Source organism: Dermacentor variabilis, chromosome 3 (genome assembly GCF_050947875.1).
Source record: "Dermacentor variabilis isolate Ectoservices chromosome 3, ASM5094787v1, whole genome shotgun sequence".
Classification (NCBI taxonomy): domain Eukaryota; kingdom Metazoa; phylum Arthropoda; class Arachnida; order Ixodida; family Ixodidae; genus Dermacentor; species Dermacentor variabilis.
The window spans coordinates 145,217,924-145,242,579 of NC_134570.1; the positions used below are offsets into that span (position 1 = coordinate 145,217,924).

General features: G+C 43.6%; 1 protein-coding gene across 5 annotated transcripts in view; it reads right to left on the reverse strand.

Annotated features, from left to right (window-relative positions):
* LOC142576363 (uncharacterized) overlaps positions 1-24,656 on the reverse strand; it is a 127,844-nt gene that overhangs the window by 21,136 nt on the left and 82,052 nt on the right. For all 5 annotated transcript variants that reach the window (XM_075686468.1, XM_075686465.1, XM_075686467.1 and 2 more), the window contains exons 2-5: positions 11,344-11,384; positions 7,743-7,835; positions 7,287-7,371; positions 846-880 (exon numbers count right to left, since the gene is read on the reverse strand). In XM_075686468.1, the coding sequence (XP_075542583.1) occupies positions 7,752-7,835; positions 11,344-11,384 (125 nt within the window). In that variant the 3' untranslated portion in view covers positions 846-880; positions 7,287-7,371; positions 7,743-7,751. The remainder of the gene's footprint in view (positions 1-845; positions 881-7,286; positions 7,372-7,742; positions 7,836-11,343; positions 11,385-24,656) is intronic.

Consider the following 24,656-nt stretch of genomic DNA (forward strand, 5'->3'; position numbering starts at 1 on the left):
TTTTGAAGTGTGTCTGGGCTCTTCACCACATTTGTGTTTAGCAGTGGGTGGTGTTCAGCTAGTTGACCTTGCATGGCCTCAGAAGTGTGAGATTACGCAGCATGACGCAGGCTGTTCGAAAGAAGACTATCTGTTTTCACCTTGTAGTGACGGTGAATAATGAAACAGCTAAACTATGAATGACGCAGCTAACTTTTTATTGGGCGAACTTGGGCCCACACACACATGTTGTATTCAAAGCACAGCGATAGCGTTGAACATGGCCGGGGATCGTTCAAACCTGCTCTGCGGATCAAGCACGTCAGCTTTTTTACATGAGTGATCGAATGTTCCAGAGTAATTTCTCGTGTCTGCCCTCTTCCAGAAAGTACTGCTGAATTGACATCGCGCATAAAATCAGATTACAGAAGATGTAGTGACAATAGACAGCGGGTACAGCCATCGATAATCTATGAGAAACTTCCGATACGTGCAGGCACGTCCGGCGCCGAGTGATAATGTTCAAAATTTGTTAGCCCGTGAACAGCTATCACAGGCTGAAAGATAAAGAAGCACACGTGTCACTATTCTCTATCTGTCTTTGTCATGCTACGCTATTAAAAAGTTACAAATACTTACACCAATCTTTTGTGGACATATTCCGGACCTCGACAAAGGTGTATCCAAGTAAACGCTTAAAAACTGAGATCCTAAATTTAGAGCACCTAAGCGTCCAAAAGACAGTTGGACTTATTTGTGTTTTTACGTTGCATGTGAAGGTTACATCGTGATATCAACAGCCCGTTTCTTGTATAATCCAGGAAAACGGCACCCACATGCAAATTAAAGCAATCAAAAACACTCACCGTTGTTTTCAGCTTGTACTCCGAACATAGATCACCTATGAAACAACAAAAACAACATCAAGGGTGCGGTTTCGCTAAGAAGGTACTCACCACTCACCAGAACAATTCCAAAGCGCAGACATTCGCAAGGCGGTATTTATTATAATTTTCTCCTACATTTACTTTTTTTAGAAAGTCACGTAAGTTAGAGAAGTACACTTTAATCTGGAAAGTATTCTCAACCTATGGGTTCCGGACAGGGTTATTTGTGTTGTGTTGTATCTGAGGTTCTGATTCTGCTTTTATATGAATATAAGTGTTCAGTAGCTCTCGGACTAAATGCAATCCAGAATGCCTGACGGAGTCTTGGGCCCCTATGACGCACTGACGCGGCGCAAAACAACAAAGAACAGCTTACACGATTCACGGACAAGAAAAGGCTATAAACGGCAACATATACACGCATCACACAAGGGAAAATAGTAAGAATACTATCGTCAAGCTAAAATGCCCGCGAAGCAAAAGTCTAAAAAGATAAGTTCACCTGCATGCGTATATGCATGTTTATAGGAATAATTTGAACATTTTATTAAAATATGTATTTCATACAGCACCTAGTGATAAATCATACAAAAACGAAAACGATATAGAAAGCTTCGTGGGCATGCGCATGCTTTCGAGAGCCACAGCTTTTCTAGAAGCAATAAATTGTATCTGTTAGGTTATATGTACTTTGCTTCGCAAATGCGATCTTAAAATACATAGTTCAGACACGGCGAGCTTGTTTATTTACCAAAACTTGCATTTATTTGAAGTTACTCTTGTAAACGAAGCACCTTCACTTTAATAAAATATGGTAGCGCGTGTTCGCGTCTAAGTAAACAGTATATTGCATGACCAACCTGATTTCGTAATATGTATAAGGCGTCAAGGCTACGTTATGAACATGATAACCACACAGTACAGTACTGAAGTCAGGATTCTACTAGACTTCGGTATAGTAGTACTTTAGGCCACACAAGACGCTAAGTATTTGTGGTCTTCTTAGGGTAAGAAAAGGGCAAAGACGCCACTTCTTCATTCCAGCATAGTTGTTAATCCAATTATTTGGGGATTTTAGGCTTTATAATTCGCTATTTTCCTAGCTAAAACTGCATATTTCGAAACGAATTGCCGGATTGTTATCACAGGTTGTCTGTTTTTTATGAGAGACACTTCGATCATGTAATTCACTGTTGTAACACCCAGTTTGTATTTTTAACTACTGTTGTAATTACGACTTTTACCAGCTTTCTATGACTGGCACATAGCCGTTTTAATATACTTTTATAAGAACCAGTTTGTATGTTTGACCCCTAATTATTCATGGAAAACCAAGTTTTTCATTTGTGATGCCTTAAATCCCATTCTAGCTGCCTTACAGCCAGTAGTATTCTAAATAAAAAATATCATATACTGGGTTTTTATATCAATATCATATACTGGCTTACTTTATTGATGTGAACTCAGTTAGGTTCTCTAACCAGCGGTAAAGTTTTCTTTTTTTTAAAATAGCCCTATTTATACTTGAGAGAAACATGTCAGTGTTGTTTATATATAACACGGTATTGTGGGCGAGAGGAATGTTTCTTAAATTGTTCATGTATGGTACAAATAAGAGCGCTCTCCAAATAGACCCCGGTGAACATCAACAAAAATATTACCAAGATGCTATGTTTTATTTTTCATTGCAGTAACCTGTTATCAAAAAAAAACGAAAACATCAATTGTTTGACGGAAAAAGACGAAAGACGACAGAAGCAGCATAGACAACGCACACATCCTAGTGATTTATTTTCAGACAAACACAGATTATATAAACAAGTGCACAGTGCATGCGCAACAGGCAAGTCGGTATACGTTGCTTCTGCCATCGCTTGTCTTCTGCTGTGCTACTGTTGTAGTAATTAACTACGCAAGAACTAGCCCAGCAACGTGCTTTATTCTCTGCAATCATGCAAGTAATTTGCCATAAGCGGTAACGCAATACAACTTTACTGCCTTTTTCGAATTTTTCTCATTATGCTATACTTGGTCGAGTCAAAAACATTTTTAATGTCTAGAAATATCTAGGCTTATCCAAACTATTTGTGTATCTTAAGAGGAAGCTTTAGCTCGGGCCAAACTCTGAGTCGGCCTATTCAAATACATGTAAAACGTAGAAACGCGTTCCTGAGATACCCCTGGACCGATTTTAGTGAAGCTTGTTTATTTTGAGAGAAAATGGTAAATTGTAGTAACTGCTGGAAGCGAAGTTTCTTTTTAGGGCCTGAATTTTCAGAAATACGAAATTTAAAAAATAGAAGCAGGAAGTTTACAAATTAATAACACTGCATCAAGGGCTGAAATTGCGGTTCGATAAACGGCATTCATTAGATCATTCAAAGCGGACAAATGTAATGTGTCAATTTATATCTTACGTGAATTCGTTACGTTGCGTACAAGGGTTCTGCAAAAGCTATATTTCCATACTACTAAGTTTTCTGAGATTCCTGTGCATCACATCAATTTTGTAAGCTTTAAATATACGAATACATGCAAATAACATAATTGTGTTATTATTTTTATTGCTGAGTTACAGAGTTGTAAACTTCATAGTCTCGCGTTCTGAAAATTTGCAAGTTGTGCAAATTTTCAATAATAAAAAGTTGACGACCTGAACGAAACAAATACTCACTAGATTGTAGGTTTTTCTTTTAAATGGAACAAACCTTGTCAAGTTTGGTGCAGTAGTTGCCGAGAAAACTGAATTCCGTTTTTACATGCATTTAGATAGGAGCATCCGAGCTAAAGTTAAGATGTCTCAATGAAAATAGTTTCTTTGGCATGCGAAATCGTATGTTCTGTCTCGCTACAATTTTGAAATGCGGACTCGTTGTCACCGATAAAGTTATGCTTCAATAAAATACCATAATATGTTACGGGGATGTTGGGAGTATAGGAAGACTGTGTTTACAATATATTTACAAAATGAGTCATAGTAGTTAAGATGGCTGACCATCAACAACACGGAGCAGCAAGCGTCCCGCGATCTTTTTCTTCCTCTCTTCGTTCATACTTCCGTAACAGGACTCCCGGGTGGTGAAGCGCCGTCCCGGCACATGGTGGGTGAAGAAGTCCGAGTGAAGTATGGCTTGAGCCGCGAAACGTGCACGACGTCAAGACGCATCGGACTTGAGGATTCATCAAGCTGTAGCGGCCAAATCTCGTAATTTACGTCGTTAACTTGACGTAGGACTTCACAAGGCCCTGTGTAGCGAGAGAGAAGCTTCTGGGAGAGGCCAACCCGACGACATGGTGTTCAAAGAAGCACCCAAGCACCTGGCGCGAGCTTAACATCACGATGGCACCGTTCAAAATGCTGTTTTTGTATATACTGGTAGGCTAATAAACGAGATCGGGCGATTGAAGTGCCATGTGAGCGCGATCGATGACTTCACGAGCGTACTCAGTTGCAACGCGCGGCACAGAAGGGAGGATGGTGTCAAACGGCAATGTGGGGGAGCGACTGTACAAAAGATAAAATGGTGAACATTCTGCCGTGTCATTTGGGAATGAGTTGTACGCGAGCCAGCGTAGGCCAGCGTGGCGTCCCAGTCGCGGTGACCGTGAGAGACGTACATCGACAGCATCTCTGTCATTGTTCGGTTGAGACGATGGTTCGAATAAATATTTTCTCTCTCTCTCTCTCTCTCTCGGTTGAGACGTTCCGTAAGACCGTTCGTTTGTGGGTGGTAGGCGGGGGAAAGCTAGGGCTTAGTGGCACAAGAGCGGAGGAGGTCGTTGACAACTCTAGACAAGAACGAGTGGCCGTGGTCTGTATGTAACTGTCGAGGTGCATTGTGGTGGATAATGACGTCATGGAGGAGGTAATCGGCGACCTCCTTTGCGCAACTAGTCCGTAACGCCTCTGCTACCGCGTGGAGTCTCGCACAATCAGTACCAACGGTGATCCACATATTCCCTCTAGTCGTCGTCGGAAAAGGGCCAAACAGGTCAAGGCTTACGCGAACAAATGGTCCAGAGGGAACTTGAATTGAGTGGAGTCGTCCGACAGGTGGCAGAGGAAGTTTTTTCCGGCGCTGACTCAATTCGCAAGTTGCAACATTACGACGCACAGAGCGGCAGAGACCAGGCCAGCAGAACCGGCGTCGTACGTGGTCGTATGTAAGCAAAATTCCAAGGTGTCCCGCCGCCGGTGCATCGTGAAGTTCTTCGAGAGCATTGAAATGCAGATGACGAGAAAGGACAAGGATCAACTCAGGGCCGTCAGGCTTGATATTGAGGCGCTAGAGGATGCCGTCTTGCAGCACGAACATGCGGCACGTGCCGTCAGTGCTGCCAGATTACACTCCGGCGTTGATGGACTAAATAGATTCGTCGTGTTGTTGGTCAGCGTTCACGACGGTCATGTCAGCAAAATCAATCAACAGGTCGCCAGATCATGCGCAGCAGGATCAGGGGGATCCACGGGGTGACGACAGAGGCAATCAGCGTCCTTGTGGAGGCGTACAGTTTTTTAATTTACAATAAATGAAAATTCCTGGAGCAGCAAAGCCGAGCGACCAAGCCGTTCTGTCGGGTCCCGCAGGGAAGACGACCAAAAATGTGAGGCTGTACAAATATGGCCGGAACTTGACGACAGTCTATACTAAAGCCAAGCACTCCCGCTGGGTGATGGAATAATTTCTCTGAGTAGGTGACAGCAGGCGGCTGGCGTGAGCTATCACGAACTCGGTACCATTCTGCTCTTGGGCGAGAACGGCGCCGATACCATGGCCGCTTGCGTCAGTGTGGACTTCCGTCGGTGCAGATGGATCAAAGTGGGCAAGTATGGGAGAGGTGGTAAGAAATTCGATGAGAGAGGCGAACGGGTGAGCCAGCTCCGGGACCCATAGCAATGGCGTGTTATTCTTTAGATCTGTCAAAGGCCGAGCAACGTCGGCGAAGTTTTTGACAAAACGGCGAAAGTAAGAACACATGCCGACGAAGCAGCGCACGTAAGAAGCAGAACGTGGCACAGGGAAGCTGTGTACGGCGCGAACAACTTCCGGATCTGGTTGGACACATGTATCCTGTGTTTTTCCCCTAGAAGCCACTTACCACTTAAGCGGCGTTCCTTCAGAAACAGTTAACACTTACAAGTACCTAGGTGTCGAGGTAACTACAAATCTGTCATGGTGAAATCACAACGAATACTTTATTAACAACACTAAACGTATGTTAGGCTATTTGCGCCGTACCATGGCTAGCTCACCTTCTAACCTAAAACACATACTCTATAAAATTCCATACGCCCTAAATTAGAATATGCTACTTCTGTATGGGATCATGGCCAAAATAATCTGAAACTGCTTAAGAACATGTCCAGACTAACCCAGTTGGATTTGTCTTATCTAAATCTACTGAAACTGCGAGCATTTCTTCCGTGAAACATAATCTTAGTCTTCCTTTGGTGTCTACTTGACGTTAAATTGCGCGTCTAGCACTATTTCATAGGATTTATCATCATCCTACACTGCACACGCAATTCCTTACACGACCCCATTATCTATCACAGCGTGTTGGTCCCTGTCATAAAGTTGCGACTAATGTATGCCACACAAAGCATTCTTAGCAGTTATTTTTCCCGCGCACATGTATAGATTGCAACCACCTTCCAGGTGGTATCGTAAATACTACTGATAACAGCATTTTTTGTGAAACTTTAGCTAACATTGTATAACCACGAAATTTTTTGTGACACAGGACTTAACATTGGATAACAAGAAAGTTCTTGTATTCTTGCATTGTGTTTTGCTCATATTAATCCCTGGGTTTTGTTTATTTCTATCTTCCACATTTGCTTTTGTACCACTGCATAATACACCCCTGGCCCTGACGGTAAGATAAATAAATAAAATAAATTAAAGTGCTTTAACACTTTAAGTAATGCATTACGCTCATTTTATTAGGGCAAAGCAGCGGGATAATCTAGTTCTTAAAGATTCTTCACCTTTTGTCATATCTCAGAGCTGTCGTCGGCAACCGTGGAAAATCTTTGCGTCTAGTATTGTTTTCTCGCTTTGCGTAAGTAGGAACAAGGTTGAATAGACAACTTATTTTATTGTAAGAAGTCCCGTATAGCTCAGTTTGAAGATAGGATGGCGGAAATAGTTTCTACACATTCGATTCTGTAAACTAGTTCATTTGAGAGCGATGATTTTCTTTACATTTGATGGGGTCTACAGGTAATCAACCTATCTGGCCTTCAGTGAATGCTCGCAGATGTGCTAACAAGGAAGGGGGAAAAGGGAAAGGCGAAAGCTTAATTTTCAGGTAATTCAGCTTTAACCCGAAACTCCGCTCTAACTTTCTTATTGCGTTTTGATAAAGCCGGAAAAGGATACAGTAATACACCGTAAGTAATTCACAAACACTTACCATTGCTTTCATCGTCTTGGTAGATGTTATTCATAAAGGCGAATGCTCCAACGCATTGGCCGAGGAAACAGGAACCGTGCGATTTCTAGAGGTTCAAGAATACAAATTTATAGAACACAGTAATCAACTCCATTGTGTTAGGCAAAAAGCAGTTTCAACATATGGCAAGAGTTGCAAGTTGTTGCCAAATATAAGGAAGGGTAAATGCATATAGGTTACGCACAAAGCGCCAGTCATCCTGCTATTTTAAGAACTCTCCAGTTATACGTGGCGCCATAGAAATGGCAGCATGATTAAACAATCTAATATATATTCTGGAAGAAAAATTTAGACATGTAACTACATGTATTGTTCGAAAAGTTGCGGTACATAAGCTGCACAATAAAATAGCTTTTAAAAGTAGGTGCAAAAGAAGCAAGCTGTGTCAAGTTGATGTTGATTTTAACCAACGCTCACTCCTTTCTTTCAGGGTGTTCCGTCCGCTTCATGCTTCACTGTCTTTTGACCTTCGTCAAACCGGCTGCAACTTTCGATGAAAGGGACTTCGTCCTAGAGAGAAGGTTTGAAAAAAAAATATGGTGACGTTGTGACTCAGTGGCTATGTTGAAGCAGTCAATCGCAAAAACATATCATTTCGTAATGCAACATATGAAGGCGGATCGGTAAATCACGTGTTTGAGCAAAGGCAGGCTGGTGGCCCTGAGATCAGCTCCTTCAGCATGTCGAAGAAGACGAAAGAAAAATAAATGAATTGGATGAGCGATAATGGTTGGCAGAGGTCGATGGATGTGAACAGTCAAAAAGAGGTGTCCGCAAACCCGGTGTCTAGTCGCCAATCTAAACTTCCATGTTTTGAAAAAGTTAAGAAAGAGTTGCAGTGTTCCACAAAATCTCGTCCTATTGGGACTAATCATGTTCGAAGGAAAAGTGGACACCCGCCGCCAACAAAAACAAGAAGGCGTTTCAGATCCCACATGGCAGCCACGTTCGCAATAAAAGGAAAGAAAACCGGAGGTTGATTAGGTACACAGGAATAGATGGCGCAGCAGCGTACATAAACATTAAGAAGGTGGCCGTTATTGCGGTTTAGTGCGGAATCGGTAGTTCTAACTAGTAATGATACACGTAAAAAACACGCGATGTTAAATTAATTTCAGAGACCTTCAAAAAAATAAAAGCAATGTAACTTAACGTCTCTGTGTTCCTGTTTCACGTTTGTAACCGACTGCACTTGGTTATTTTAGGACTAGTTGTTTAGCATATTAGTAAGCACTCAACCAAGGTGCTTGGTCAAAAGTTAGTGAGTGAATAAGCATGAATTTCGGACACCAATCTGTGCATGGCCGAAGGTGGGCAGCCACCCTGTTTGAGCTGGCCGTGGCCCATTGCTGACAACCTAACCGTATTCAGCAGTCGTAGCTGGTCCTCAGATGAGAGTTATTTATGAACCATTTTTGTATTCCAAGACCATGTGCTAAATGGTGTTTGGCGTATTATCAAATTAGTATTCTCTTGTACGTGCTTAGGGGTATATGGAGTGGTACGTCGAGTGCCGGGGAGTTAATTGACCATCTGAAGTCGGCGTAGTATGACGGCTTCTTCTCTGTTAAGCTTGTAGTGTTATGGCGGGAATACCCACCTGTCCTGTTTCTAGAATGTTATTTCTTTTGAATTCCTTCGTAATGCTCTGGCACTACACGATGTCCTGATGGGGTTGCCCAGCGTACATGTACTCAGGCGGCGGCATGAACCACCTGGTGTTCCGCAAGGGATTCGTGTCCCAGGGTCCAGACAATGTAGTACGTTTCAGGGCTGTCTTAGTTGTTGGTGATATCAAGTGCGGCCTTTTTAACCCTTCCGCTCCGGCAATAGCAAAAGACTGCCTGCGAGTCCTTGACAATGATAACCCGCACGCCCCATCGGCAGGTCCGTATGGCCATTGCTATGGCGACCTGTTCGGCTACCTCAATGTTCCTAGCAACTGCTAGTGCAGCTGTTATCGTTTTGTTCCGCTTGTTGGTTACGCGGGCAACATATCTCCCTGTCTTGTATCTTGCAGCTTCCGTGTCTCTTTTTGTGCCTTGTTGCTGGCTGTGTTAAGATTTTTTTGGGGCGTGGTGCCTCTCGGTTGTCCTTTCTGTATGTTGTATTGTGGGTGAAGATTTCCTGATATGAGAAGCATCTGTAAATTATTATCTCACTCTATTTATTTTTTCTAGTTCGCTTTAACTACGCCCGCCTTTTAGGCAATGGGCGGAACGGTTTGATCAATAAATAATAAATAAATAAATAAATAAATAAATAAATGTTCCTCTCCAAACTTGCAAAAATGAATTTGCTATGTTTATGAATTTCATTTATTACAATTTTACACCCCCATTTTTACAGGGTGATAATTGTTATCCATCAAAATAACGTCAAATAAAGGCTGCGAACTCAATAACACCTGGTAGAGTTTTATGGCAGTGCTTTCAATGTGCGAGGTCTCTTAGTATACATTTGCACGGGAATTAGAAACGTCGGGTGATTACTGTTAACCGTTAGATCTTTCCTAACATCATTCGTGAAAATAATTTTGATGCATTGCCCTGTATACAGTACCGTATGAGACGGAATTATTGTTCTCATTTGCTTCTTCCATTGATGGCGCTGTATCGATGAGACATAGAAGAGGATGCCGAATGGCGTTGCGTACAAGTCGCTCTCAGCAATGCTCATTTGTTATTGCGTTTTGTCCTTCCATCACTTATATTTCTATTTATTACAACAGAGTATCTAGGCCGCTTCTGGATCTTCAAATTTTAACATAAATGTTTTTCTCCAAGAGGACCGCGGAATGCCGCAAGACACATTGTAGTTTACTGTAGAACAAGATAGGCTAACTAGAAGATGTCTATGTATTTTCCAAAGGTCCAAGTCAGTCAATTATTTATTTGTTGCGAGCCCGAATCAATGGCTAGAACATTGTTCAGCTATTGTGAAACTTCAACTGTTTGCTTTTCTTCCTTGTTTTTCCTTCCTCGTTTTCTTTTTGAAGTTATTGTGAGTGGGATTACTGTCATTTACCTTATGGTGTGTGGCATTATTCGGGAAACTCAAAAATTTGTGATTTTTCACCACTGTGTGATGCCCACACGCCAATATCTCCAAACGTGAGACAGGAACGGACCCCTAACTGCTGCGTCTGGCACACTCCAGAGACTCTATACTCCATACTATTCACGCGCCCTCAATATGCGGCTGAGCGAACGACACAGCTGTACGGATAGATTTCGCCTATCTGGAGACAGGCAGAGCCTTCACGACGGGCCATAATATACTGTCTTTGTGAGACGCGCTTAGACGCTGGTCTTCTTAATATGTGCGGGGTGAATACTTTACGATAACGGTGTGGCAAATACGCACTGCTACTGCGCTTAGTGCGTCTATGGTGAACATCCGCGTCTTAGACAATGCGGACATCGTGGTACAACATAGTCACGGGCCATCTACCCCTCTCGATCCCTCACCCTGGTGAGGAGCAGGAGGCTGGTCATAAGCTTGACCAGCGACCCTGTCTTCTTTTATCTGAATTAGAATAGCCTCATCTACTTAGCATTGACAAGACCGTTTTTTACTTTAACCTACTGCAAGGCATAACTAAAATATTATGGTCAATAAGTTATCGCAACAACGATAGATAGATAGATAGATAAATAGATAGATAGATAGATAGATAGATAGATAGATAGATAGATAGATAGATAGATAGATAGATAGATAGATAGATAGATAGATAGATAGACAGACAGACAGACAGACAGACAGACAGACAGAAAGACAGACAGACAGACAGATAGACAGACAGACAGACAGACAGACAGACAGACAGACAGACAGACAGACAGACAGACAGACAGACAGACAGACAGACAGACAGACAGATAGATAGATAGATAGATAGATAGATAGATAGATAGAGAGATAGATAGATAGATAGATAGATAGATAGATAGATATGAGAGGTAAGAAAGGTATGTGCCGAAATAGTTACCTTCCTTGGTTTCGTATAACTTACCCGCCCAATGCCGTTGGCCACAGACCATGTCCAAGAGGTTCCTAAGGGAAGTGAAATTATGCATATTTCTTATAAAGCAGGCAATCAAAGTCATAAAGTCAATCAATCAAAGTCACACTAAGGAAAACTAGCGAGGAATGAGAAAGTAAACATAGGTGACGGAAGACAAAGAACAATAAATCTGTCCAACCTTGTAGAATCCCAACCTCATTTGCAGCGAAGTTTTGTGTTTCGAGCCCTTATGATAAAAGTCATCTGCCTTTAAACCATTGTCCGTATATTACTGTTGCTTTTGAAACGTTGTTTGAGCATAAAGCGTTCCTGTGCTTCAAAATAATTGTTTATATATGTAGTAATTCATTCAAATTTTTATTCCAGAACATTAGTCATTCTGTGCCCCACATGCTACCTTACTATCGCTGAATTGGATTCACCCAGGCCAGTACTATCAGTTGTGCCGCTTTTGTGGCATTAGATTCCTTGAATACGTAATTTATTGCGAAGGCCGCCGCTAGTCCCCACAGTTTGAACTTTCCCTGCGCATTAGCCATAACATGCCACTTGTTTTGGCCAAGTATATAAAAGGTGCCTGGTGTAATTGACTGAGAACGCCACAGACACCAACTGTAACGTCGTATGACGCTTAAAAAAAAACAAAACAAAGAAGGTTAAGTATTTATTTTCAACTCTTCTAATTTGGCTTGGAATGTGAAACATTTTGTCCCATATAGCGCTTAAGGAAGTATATAAGGAAGTATAATATGGATAGAATTTAACATGCTCTCAGAAACGGATGAAGCCTAAAAACAGTGAAGAAGAAACTAGGAATTGGCAAGAATCAGATGTATGCGTTAAGAGACAAAGTTGGCAATATCATTACTAATATGGATGAGATAGTTCAAGTGGCTGAGGAGTTCTATAGAGATTTATACAGTACCAGTGGCATCCACGACGATAATGGAAGAGAAAATAGTCTAGAGGAATTCGAAATCCCGAAGGTAACGCCAGAAGAAGTAAAGAAAGCCTTAGGAAATATGCAAAGGGGGAAGGCAGTGGGGGAGGATCAGGTAACAGCAGATTTGTTGAAAGATGGTGGACAGATTGTTCTAGAGAAACTGGCCACCCTGTATACGCAATGCCTCATAACCTCGAGCGTACCGGAATCTTGGAAGAACGCTAACATAATCCTAATCCACAAGAAAGGGGACGCCAAAGACCTGAAAAATTATAGACCGATCAGCTTACTGTCCGTTGCCTACAAAGTATTTACTAAGGTAATTGCAAATAGAATCAGGAACACCTTAGACTTCTGTCAACCAAAGGACCAGGCAGGATTCCGTAAAGGCTACTCAACAATAGACCATATTCACACTATGAATCAAGTGATAGAGAAATGTGCAGAATATAACCAACCCTTATATATAGCTTTCATTGATTACGAGAAAGCATTTGATTCAGTCGAAACCTCAGCAGTCATGGAGGCATTACGGAATCAGGGTGTAGATGCGCCATATGTAAAAATACTGGAAGATATCTATAGCGGCTCCACAGCCACCATAGTCCTCCATAAAGCAAGCAACAAAATCCCAATAAAGAAAGGCGTCAGGCAGGGAGATACGATATCTCCAATGCTATTTACAGCGTGTTTACAGGAGGTATTCAGAGACCTGGATTGGGAAGAATTGGGGATAAAAGTTAATGGACAATACCTTAGTAACTTGCGATTCGCTGATGATATTGCCTTGCTTAGTAACTCAGGGGACCAATTGCAATGCATGCTCACTGACCTGGAGAGGCAAAGCAGAAGAGTGGGTCTAAAAATTAATCTGCAGAAAACTAAAGTAATGCTTAACAGTCTCGGGAGAGAACAGCAATTTACAATAGGCAGCGAGGCACTGGAAGTCGTAAGGGAATACATCTACTTAGGGCAGGTAGTGACGGCGGATCCGGATCATGAGACGGAAATAATCAGAAGAATAAGAATGGGCTGGGGTGCGTTTGGCAGGCATTCCCAAATCATGAACAGCAGGTTGCCATTATCCCTCAAGAGAAAAGTATATAATAGCTGTGTCTTACCAGTACTCACCTACGGGGCAGAAACCTGGAGGCTTACTAAAAGGGTTCTACTCAAATTGAGGACGACACAACGAGCTATGGAAAGAAGAATGATAGGTGTAACGTTAAGGGATAAGAAAAGAGCAGATTGGGTGAGGGAACAAACGCGAGTTAATGACATCTTAGTTCAAATCAAGAAAAAGAAATGGGCATGGGCAGGACATGTGATGAGGAGGGAAGATAACCGATGGTCATTAAGGGTTACGGACTGGATCCCAAGGGAAGGGAAGCGTAGCAGGGGGCGGCAGAAAGTTAGGTGGGCGGATGAGATTAAGAAGTTTGCAGGGACGGCATGGACACAATTAGTACATGACCGGGGTTGTTGGAGAAGTATGGGAGAGGCGTTTGCCCTGCAGTGGGCGTAACCAGGCTGATGATGATGATGATGATGATGATGATGATGATAGCGCTTATATGAATCCACGCCTGCCTTTCCCACGAAATACAACCCTGGCGTAATTTAGAGTCGTGTCGGGACGTTGAGAAACAGTCGATAGGGGGGGTATGACGCTCTCTAACACTTTATTAAGAAATTTATTAGCAAGATTTATGTACCTTTGAGGTAAGCATTTACCATCGCATAGAAGTTTGCCATACTGTTCAACCCCCAATGGCTAAATTTGATATCGGTGGCATATCTTTTTCCGCCAGGACAGCACGCTAATTTCTGCATCGCTTCTATGGCACCCTCATAATGTTCCAGAGTGCTTACACCCGCTATTTATTTTCAAGTCTCCAACTAATCCTCCAGCTTTGAACTTTGTCCACACGTCACCCACAACTTGACCCTTATTGTGATGAAACGTAAAGAAACTGTCTCGATTATTTCCCGGAGGACACCAAGCGAGTGGGATATCACACGTGGAAAAAGATAAATAAAAAGTTCATGAATTAATACAAGTGTTCTTATATAGACAAAGAAGGTGACAGTTTCGGGAAGCGTAGCGGATAAAATTCCCCGCATTTCATCGAAACGTAAAGTTTCTGCAACGCAGGCTTCTCTTTAGATATTTGTCGTGTATTAGGACGGCACCAAGCACCTGAACCTGTTTCTCAGTGATTGCAGCGCTACTGAACTCGTCGCAACGTTCTTTCCAACGAAGCTTTTTTTACTCGAGAGTCGCGATGACCATCGCGGAACTCCGAGAGCGCTTCTGGGTGACGAAGACGAAGCAGTGCGTGTAAAGAGCGGTCGGGCGGTGTACTTTGTGCCCACACTTAAGAGCAAAGCCTGCCACGCCTCCAATGGCGTCGCTAGCTGCGGAGCGAGTCAATGCGTTTAAACCGCTTGACATCGTAGGTGTGGAGTTCACTGAAGCGGTATGGCTGAACAGTGAGCCTCCATAGAAATGCTATATTGTGTCAACTTGCGCGGTAGAGCATGCTGTTCTCCTATCGCTTATCTTGCGCACAACCACAGCGCTGTGTATGTCGTCTTCGCCGTCCTTGTCTTTCGCGCTGTACGTTATGTTTAGCCGTCGACATGTTTTTAAAGGCTTTCCGGCGTTTGGTTGGACGCCGTGGACTTCCTGCAGTGTTTAACTCTGACAATGTTCGGTGCGTTAAACGTGCTTCTCGTGAACTTCGCGCTGTAGTTGACGCTGTTCGGGGAATGGAGGTCGGCGATTAGCCGTGACCTCATCGCATTGCGTGGGAATTCTCTGCTGACAATGCTTTTTTTTCGGTGGGGTGTATTATGATCACGTAAGTAGGTTCCTCACATAAATCAAAGCGATCCGAAACAGTAGACCACTGACGCATTCTTATCGTCCCCTGAGAAAAGATACACTTGCCCATTTCTTGCATGAGAAGTGACTGACGCCAATTTCTTACAACCGGCAACCGTAGTGCCTAGCTCCCATACTGAGCTACGCAATACGCTTTCGCTATACAATACGCTTTACCTTCGTTCTACTTTCGCTAAGTTCGAAGTTTGTGTCGCGTGCAATTGCTTTACAACCATGTGAAACATCGCGGATAACCGCAGTGTGACACTCTGGAACGCTTCAGCAGACAACTTTCTACTCAGTCTATAAATAACATTGCACAGATTGAACATGTATCTTTCGTTACTCAAAATATGCTTCAAACTCCGACTGATTAGGATTAGAACCCGACTGATTGAACTGCCTAATTTTGTTTCATCTCGAGTTGATCCCCACCACAACGTCCATGTCCCTCACCGAAACACTGTAACATACTCGCACTCTTTCCTTCCCAAAACCAGCCTTCACTGGAACCATCTTCCCGCATCTTTAGTTAGCATTACCAACTGTCACCATTTTCGTGAAACTCTTGCCAGTGCAATTTAACGCATTCCATCGATTTTTTTTTCTGTGAACGTTCTTCATGTCCGCAGGAAACTTCATCTTTTAGTGTCTTAATCGGCTGCAATAGTATTTTCTTGGCGTAATTATTGTACAAGCCTTGCATGACAGTGTTTTAATTTTCGTTGTCATTAGAAATTTCATTCCCATTTTTGAAATTTTCAATTGTGTACGTGCAAATAACTGTATTTATACTGAAAGATTGACCCCTCCCCTCTCTGATGGTTGTATGCCTTGAGGGTGCAATAAATAAATAACTGCAAAGAAATATAAAGACCGTGCCTCGCCTAGTGAACAGAGGAGACCGGACAAATGCAACTACATGCCTTGTGCGAAGGGTGGAATTTCAGGGAACATGCGCATTCAGTAATTGTTTGCAATGTACATAATTAACCTGCACACTTGAAGCTGTCGCTACAGGTAACCCTTAAATTGCCCTCATTGCCTTAAACTGTCAATTATGTGCAACTTTTTACCCCTTCAGGCTAGCAGAAAACATTTTGAAACGTGTCTTATGTCATACAGGACAAACACAAAGGTTTAAGAAATTTCATCTTACTCCTACTTGTCAAGCAGACTTGAAAAATTGCCTGCTTATTGTCGCACTTCTTCCCACGTGTTCTCAGAATTTTAAGTTGGTGCGTTATTTAGTTTGCAGACAACTATCTAAACTGACACGTGGCGTTTTTTGAGCACTCCTATAGTCGCATTAACAGCTTCGCTATATAAATGCTGCCCGTAACACCTTGTTTCACAGTACGTTACAACTTAAGGAAACGCGAAAACATTTCATAAAAGCATTCAGTGCAGCGCAGTTGCTAGATGAACGCCAAAAAATAAGGGCACATGTAAACAGCACAAATTTCCAATAACGGCGATAACTTCAAAAAGGAAACAACGACAATTGCACATCCCGCTTTCTTTACCTCAAGAAAGACGAATTCATCCCAATTGTTAAATTGTTGTTCAAGGCTTGCGCTCTGTGCCTTCTCTTTTTTACTCTGGTTCTACCGTATAGATGCGCTACATTCAGTACTCTCATGTTTATGTACTGAAAAGCCGAAATAAAAACTTCGACTGATAACACCTGAGGTTTACTGAGGCGTACAACATGTTCACTTTATTTCCCCTATTATAGCAATAATAGGGACACTGCAGGCGAATTGCCACTGCCATCTTTGCCAACGTCTTGACATTCGGCATGAAATGCGCTAGGATCCCGTTGCGGCCCGCGCGCCGTATGCTGCAGGTGCGAGGGAAAGCGAGCGAGGGTGAGCCGAGAAGGACGGTGGCTTGATGGGCGCCATCTTCTCGGTCTCCCAGTGTTGGCCAGGAGAACTTCTTTATCGTATTAGCCCGAGCATTGCGCGCGTGCGCGAGTTGCGACGAAGACAATTGCAGACTTTCGCTTCTCGGAATACTCCGCTCCCCAGGTATAGAAGTACAACGGAGGCGAACGCGTTTTGCTCCGTTTGTCCCTAACTGAACTGCACTAAACGACAGCCTTTAAGTACTCTGGAATATGCCTTCTCTGAGTAGGCATGTTGTAGCGCAGCTCTCACAGCGTTGGGCTCGGGACAGAAAACGCTGTCGCTTTATTGGTTTTATTGCAAAGTATACATTCGCATGCTTAACTAAAATTCTATTTCGTGGGTGGGCGGCACACACTCAAGTCGCGCCGATATGGCACGTACTGCGTACATTGAAGGTGACCGTAGCACTGGGAGAATCCCGAACACAGACTGCGAAGTGCAAAACGTAGTTTTACGTGGGCCACAGTGATACCAATGAAGCACTGACGCCAAAATATGACGCTTCGCAATTATAGATAATGTATCGGTCACTAAGATCCAGTTCTAATGGAAGCTTTGGCGCAGCCAAATTTGCGGCGGAAAAGAGGCAGAATAGCCCACCAAATATATCCGCGTAGGCAATATTACTCAACAAAAAAGTCCCAGACGCGCTGAACAGTCTCAGCATAAGCTGTAGGCGTGGCTCTACAGGAGCTTCAAAATCGGCACCACGCCTTACAACGGGTTCGTGGCGAAGTCTCTTCGCATCGTTTTCACGAGAACAATCCGAACTGTCCGCCCGGCGTGGACAAAGAGCTCCGGCTCGTTCTGTTCTCTCTACAGCAGTCTGCTGAGCCCGATGCCACCTGGTTGCAGCCGCGTGCGTAGCATTGCGATTCGCTTCTTCAGCAGCGGTACGTACTTCACTTCACTTCACTTCACTTCACTTTATTACCTTAAAAACCCCATTGGAGGGGTATTACATAAGGGTTGGTTAATAATATAAACATTGGAAACAGGCGTTCATCTTGAGATATGGGTGACAACAGCTTCAGTAAAGGCATATGGGCTAGGGATGGCTGCGATGGCGTGTGGAAGGCCGTACCAGTCCCTTGATGCTCGTATAAAAAATGATACTTGAAAAGTGGTGGTCCGGGCACGTGCGCGTGCAACTTGAAGCGGATGACCGGTGCGATGAGATATGCGTGAAGGGGGCGTGATGTACGGTGGGAGATTTAGGGAGCTGAAAAAAAATGAACGGAAGAGAGAGAGGGTGGCAACCTGTCGACGGAAAGAAAGCGTTTCGAAGCCAGGGGCGCTATAACGTAAAACTATTCCAAAATTTTCTATTCCAATGCTGCTATCAGCCATCCACGATTGGTTAAAAACTTTTTTCGACCACGCCCACTTCACCTGTCTGTCACGCGACGTCACGAAAACCGTAATACCTCCCCATCAGATATGATGTGTACACGCTGATTATGCCTGATTTGACAGAAAAAAACAGTTATTTCTGATTCGACCCCTTTTCGCCATTAGCCCTCGGCTATTGGTAAAAAGTTTTCGGGCTGCACCCACTTCACCTGCCTGTAAAGCGACCTCACAAAACCGCAAGAACTCACCGCGTCAGAGTGACGTGTACGCGATAAAGATGCAATAATATGACGAACAAAACTGAATTTTCTTCGGAATAGCCGCGTGCTGCCCCGTTCCGAAAGGAATAAAAGATGGGTGCCGCCGATCGCTGAGGCACTGGCTACTCGCACCTCCCGGAGAGCATGGGTGTATTTGCGTATAATAAAACTTCTTACGTGGCCGTGTAACGTTTTCGAGCCCTTTCGGCACGTTTACCACCTCATTCTGCCAGCACTTCTTTGCTGAGGGTCAGTTTTAGCGTCATTCTTAAGCTTCCGCTGCATGCCGCCGTGATTTTCGACCAGCCACCACAAGCTAAGTAAGGGAAAGCCGGCCAATCGCAGACGCCGGCACCACCCTCTTCAACCGGTTATCAATTTTCAGTGCACTGGCTCTCCCCAGTGAATCCTTGTCCACTTGAGCGTTCTCCTCGCCTCTTGTCAGCCAATTAGATACGACAAGCTGCTCATTGTAGGCAATGTTATTCGTTTTTCAAGCAAACAAAAGTGACCGCATATGAACGAGGAGAGCGTTTGATTGGTCTGTTCAGACAACCCTGCGGGTGACCGTCCGGTGCTTGCGTCGGTGGTTACGCAAATTTGAGATGAGGAGATTGGAATAGAAACATATTTGAATAGTTTTACGCTATAGGGCCCCAGATTCCGCTTTCATCGATGAAATGCTGATATCGTATGGATATGAAGATTGAATAAACCTAGTAGCACAATTTTGCACGGCCTCAAGTGCATTTATTATATAAATCTGATGCGGATTCCAGATGGGAGATGCATATTCAAGTTTCGATCTTACAAATGATTTCTAGGCCACCGCTTTTACGTGTTGTGGGGTATGACGCAGATGTCGCCTAAGAAATCCCAGTGATCTATTAGCAGCTGAGATGATGTTAGTAGCGTGCAAGCGCCAAGACAAATCACAAGATAGGATGACACCGAGGTATTTGAATTATTGGACTGATTCTATTGGAACATCAGCAATGGAATATGTAAATGTGAGGGGGTTACGGCTGCGAGTGAAAGACACGAGTTTACATTTGTTGGATTTAGGTTCATTAGCCAGCGATTACACCATTCTTGTACATTATTGAGATCGTTCTGGATGAGTGTGTGGTCAGATGTGTTAGTAATATTGCGGTAGATTTCCCAATCATCTGCAAACATGCGTATGTTACATAATTCATGCGTACGCCATAATGTGTAACGAAGAGTAAACACAGGCACACAGACTACGTGGAGCACATGTCACATCCCTTGGCACGGTACATGGCTGTTGCTGATGATGATGCTCGTGATGGTTTTTCGCAGCCCTTTTGAAGAGGTGGTGACAAATAGCCACGTAGCCTGCTCTGTAAACCAGGTCCAGATACATTCAGCATGCAACTGCTATGTGCAGCCGCTACATGCCGGGACACTTGGTGTAATGTAACAGAATTACAATGCAAAGTTTGCATGTATTAACGCTACGTGGCGCGCATGTCACATCGTGTGTCACATGTCATGACGCGATGCTACTGATGATTATTATGATTTTATAGCATTCCCTTTGAAACGGCACAGTGACAAATAGTCACCTAACCTGCTTTAATTATTCAGGTATACCATACATGTTATTCAATAAATAAATAGTGATATACCTACCTACACTTCTTTTTTCTTCCTAAAGACTTCCGTTTGTACCTTGTACCACTATCTATGCATCTGCAATGCAAACGGCGCAAGTATAGACGCTACTCGGCACGCATTTCACATCACAAGACAAGTAGCACGATACGATGCTAATGGTGGTGGTGATGCTAGTATACTGATACATGCATATTGCGTGTTTCTTGTGGACGATGCACGCGGGCGCCCCGACGAAGACGACGAACGCTCTCTGGCTCTCGAGTTGTCGGCTGAAGCGGCCAGCGCTTCAGTTATCCTTTGTAAATATACCTTGTAAATAGTCTCCATTGCCTAATCCTTCGGTCCCGTGACATTTTAGAGAAGGGTGCCATTCCCCGTCTTCGCCACGCACCTCCGCAGCGGCTGCACCGCCCTAATTTCCGTCATCGCTCCCGGTGACGTTACCGCGGATGCTTCTGCTCCTGCGGCCCCGACAACAACGCACTTTACGGTAACCAAACCCCGCGATCCTCGAATATTATACGGCCAAGATAATGTCGAGGCTGAGGACTGGCTCAGCCTGTATGAGCGTGTTAGCCGAGACAACTGCTAGGACGCTACCACTACGCTAGCGAATGTCCTATTCTATGTGGGTGGAACTCCTCGTGTCTGGTTCCAGACGCACGAGGACGAGATCTCTGGCTTGGATGCTTTCAAGGAAAAGCACAAAGACCTTTTTGGAAATCCCACCGGGCCGCAGCTGACTGCTAGAAAAGAGCTTGCCACTCGAGTTGTCTTCTAGTGAATTGTATGTCTCGTACATACAAGTTGTGCTTGCTCTTTGCCGGAAAGTTGACGAGAAAATGGCCGAGGTTGACAAAGTCAGCCACGTACTCAAAGGGTTCGCGGACGACGTGTTCAACTTGTTCGCATTCAACAATGTCTCCACCATCGATGTCATTGTTAAGAAATGCCGTCGCTTTAAGCTCGCCATAAGCCGGTGCGTCATTGCACAATACTCCCGGCTCCCTAACACGGCAGCGACGTCGTCTTGCGTTGACGTTACCGCTTAACCACCCTTGAATGAGCACGTCACACGTATTGTTTGCCGCGCACTCGGGGCTACAAGTCCTGCGCCGTTCCATCGACTCGCACTTGACCCCACCATTGACCAACCAGGCCAAGCAATCTCTCTCATTCAGGCAGTTGTGCAGCAAAAATTTGAATACTTAGGTTTTCCTGCAGCCTGCTCCGTCTCCCTACCTGACGCCCGACTGGTGACAGTAGCTACGCCTCACAGCGATCTGTATTCCCCTAACAGACACCGCAACCCTTTCGAGTGGAGAACTCCGGACGACAAGCCCATTTGCTTCCGTTGCCTCGGCATTAGCCACGTCGCTCGCCCCGTCGCTGTTGGCAGTGAGCGCTTGTCTGCGGTATTTTTTCCTCGCGTCTTTGTTTTATTCGTGCTGTTCAAGCTCAGTTCTAAAATAAAAGTACAAACTCAGTATACTGTAGTTATGGGCGACCTTAAAGAAGAAGTTGGGGAAAAGCAGGCTGTTGAACAAGCGATTGACCACTACAGCGCCGATTCTCGGGACACTCGTTGAGAGATGTTGGCGAAATTCGCGAAAAGTAATAAGCTTCTTTTAATGAACACCTTTTTCAAGAAGCGGAGGAACAAAAAGTGGACCTGGAAAAGCCCTAATGGTGAAGCAAGAAATGAAATTGATTTCATACTTTTTTCTGTTACCAGAAAAGTGCACAATGTAGAAGTGTTAGGCAACGTAAAGTGCAGTCATCATAGGTTAGTGAGGTGAAGGATTCACCTCAATTTAAAGAGAAGAATAGTAAAATTGATGACGAAGAAACAGGTCAATCTACACCTAGTGAGGGGGTTATAGTAGACCAATTGAGGCTGGTACTTGCAAACAACTATACCACCTTAGAACAGAGATGAAGATGACATAGAGGTAATGAGTGAAACAGTAACTAGGCTGTAACGAGCTTGGCTTCAGAAGCAGCAATTGAAGTAGGAAGTAAGGCACCAACGCAACGAGCAGGTAAAGTCTGCCAAGTAAGAAAGGACCTCATAAAAATCGAAATTTAGAATTCTTTAAGGCGGTTTCAATAGTTCAATGCTAGGCGATGCCTGAAAATGTGTCTACATTAGACGATGTCTGCTGAGAGTGGCTGGCAGCGACGTTGGCCGGCAGTGAGCGGGAGCTGGCACGCCTTCCTTGCAGATGATGACCGCCATTTGTCATGAGGCGAGGCACCCATAGTGTGCTGGGCTTGAGTTTTGCGTGGTTCAAGGAAAGCTGGGTGTTCAAGACTAATCGGAATTAGTAAAACCTTAAGGCAAGACACCGATGAGCAATGTTGACAAGGTATCCTTTTTACGTGCGCGAGTGCAGTCGAGTGCGTGAAGCCGTTATTCGGCATTTTATAAAAGTGCATAATTTTTGTGTAAGTTCAAGAAGCAGATGTTTCCTTGCTTCATCCTGTTTTGTTATTTGCTTCAATAACTACGCACAGTAAAAGAGGGAAGGTGACACTGATCCAAATACCCTTCTTGGCTGAATTCAGTTATCGGCCACTAGCAGCTACGAGAACCTTGCGTATGACGACATATGCAAGGTGCCGGCAGTTTCAATACGTGTGATGAGAAGGCATGTGTTCAAAAAGAGGCTATTTGAAAATTTGACTGGGGTGGTCAGATCATTGTATGCTAATCACTGAATGTGTTTTTTTTTTCACCAAGTGGCCCAGGACCACTTTAATGCGGTTTGAAGATGGACGCTGCGGAGTTGTCGGCAGCTCCCAGTGTGCGTCCAATCAATTGGGGCCTTGCCGCTAGCTGGAGAGAGAGTTGTGCCAATTTTACTAGAAGGCTTCTGGTGATGCTGTGATTTCGACGAGTGACCTCCTGATTCCAGGACTGGCGCCTTAATCACTACCTCATGGCTTAAATAAATGCGCAAGTGTATGCTAGATGATGACGACCTGCACAAATAAGACCGCTGGCTCTCAAAACAATTGCATAATAGCCTTCCCAATAGCAGCCACTAATGAACCAAATCATATCTAATTATATAAAATGAGAAATAGTCGAGCGTATAGTCGAGCACATACTCCACAAAGGGTTACGTCGGTAGCTTTGCTTGACTTGGTGAACAATGGAGATTTCAAGGAGTTGCTGTAACACAATTTCACTATACATTGTGGTGAACAGCTCGGCAGATATATAAGTAAAATTATACTTGGAAGTCAGCGCTTCGTGTATCCAGTGTACTTGTTCGTGCCTAATGGTATTCCGCTCAGTATCGTAAATCCTACACATTTGAGAAGTGAAGGCTCTTAATGTGGTATGGTCATTGAACTGATTTCGGAGATGGCTGAAAAAAGATAAACAGCAGTGGTCTTTGTAGCGCATTGTCCATTACGAAAGCCTCTTTCTTTCAAATTCAATTAATGTGCTGTAAGAGTACGGAAAACTGCTAGGCGACTTATTTAACACAGTGCTGTAAATTTGACTGCGTCTGCCTGCTAATGTGGCCACCGCGCTGAGAAATGAAATAATATGGCGGTTCCGGACTGACTAGGTAAATGGGCGAATGCCTTTTTCTGTACCTGACAATGAAGATGTATAAATAACCTCAAGCGGAAGTGTCACAGTCCACGGTATACCACAGACATGGTAGTAAACTTCCACCAAGACTTCTTATTTTATGTGCCTAAGCAAATTGCCATGAATAGAATCCAGGTCCACTGCGTATTCATTATCACATGCAGAAGTGCGACACGCTCTATTACTTTTGCGTTAAGTAAAGAAACTTCCCCTGCCAATTTAAACTTAGACACCAGACTAGCCCTTTATTGTATCGCGATATTACGTAGTTTGTCAGTATATCCAGTACTCGTATTGGTAATTGCAATATGTATTTGTTTCCATAAGCTATCGTGGATATGTCTACAGTTTCTTTACATTAATATTACACTATCTGAAGATTACTGTAATACGTTTTGATCGGGTGTTGCATAACATATATATATATCTCTCTCTCTCCCTCTCTCTATATATATATATATATATATATATATATATATAATATATATATATATATGGTTAGAAATTATGATTGCTTATTGACTGTGCATAGTGGGCTCCCTTGTCTATGTACCTGTGTTTGAGGCATGTACTCTCACAAAGTGTATTTGCATCGTATCCTTGTTTAGTTTTGTTATTACATTTTCTGGATGCAAATTGTAACTTCAACATTGTTGCTGATCCTACTAACAATTGTATGTACCCTCTCCTGCTT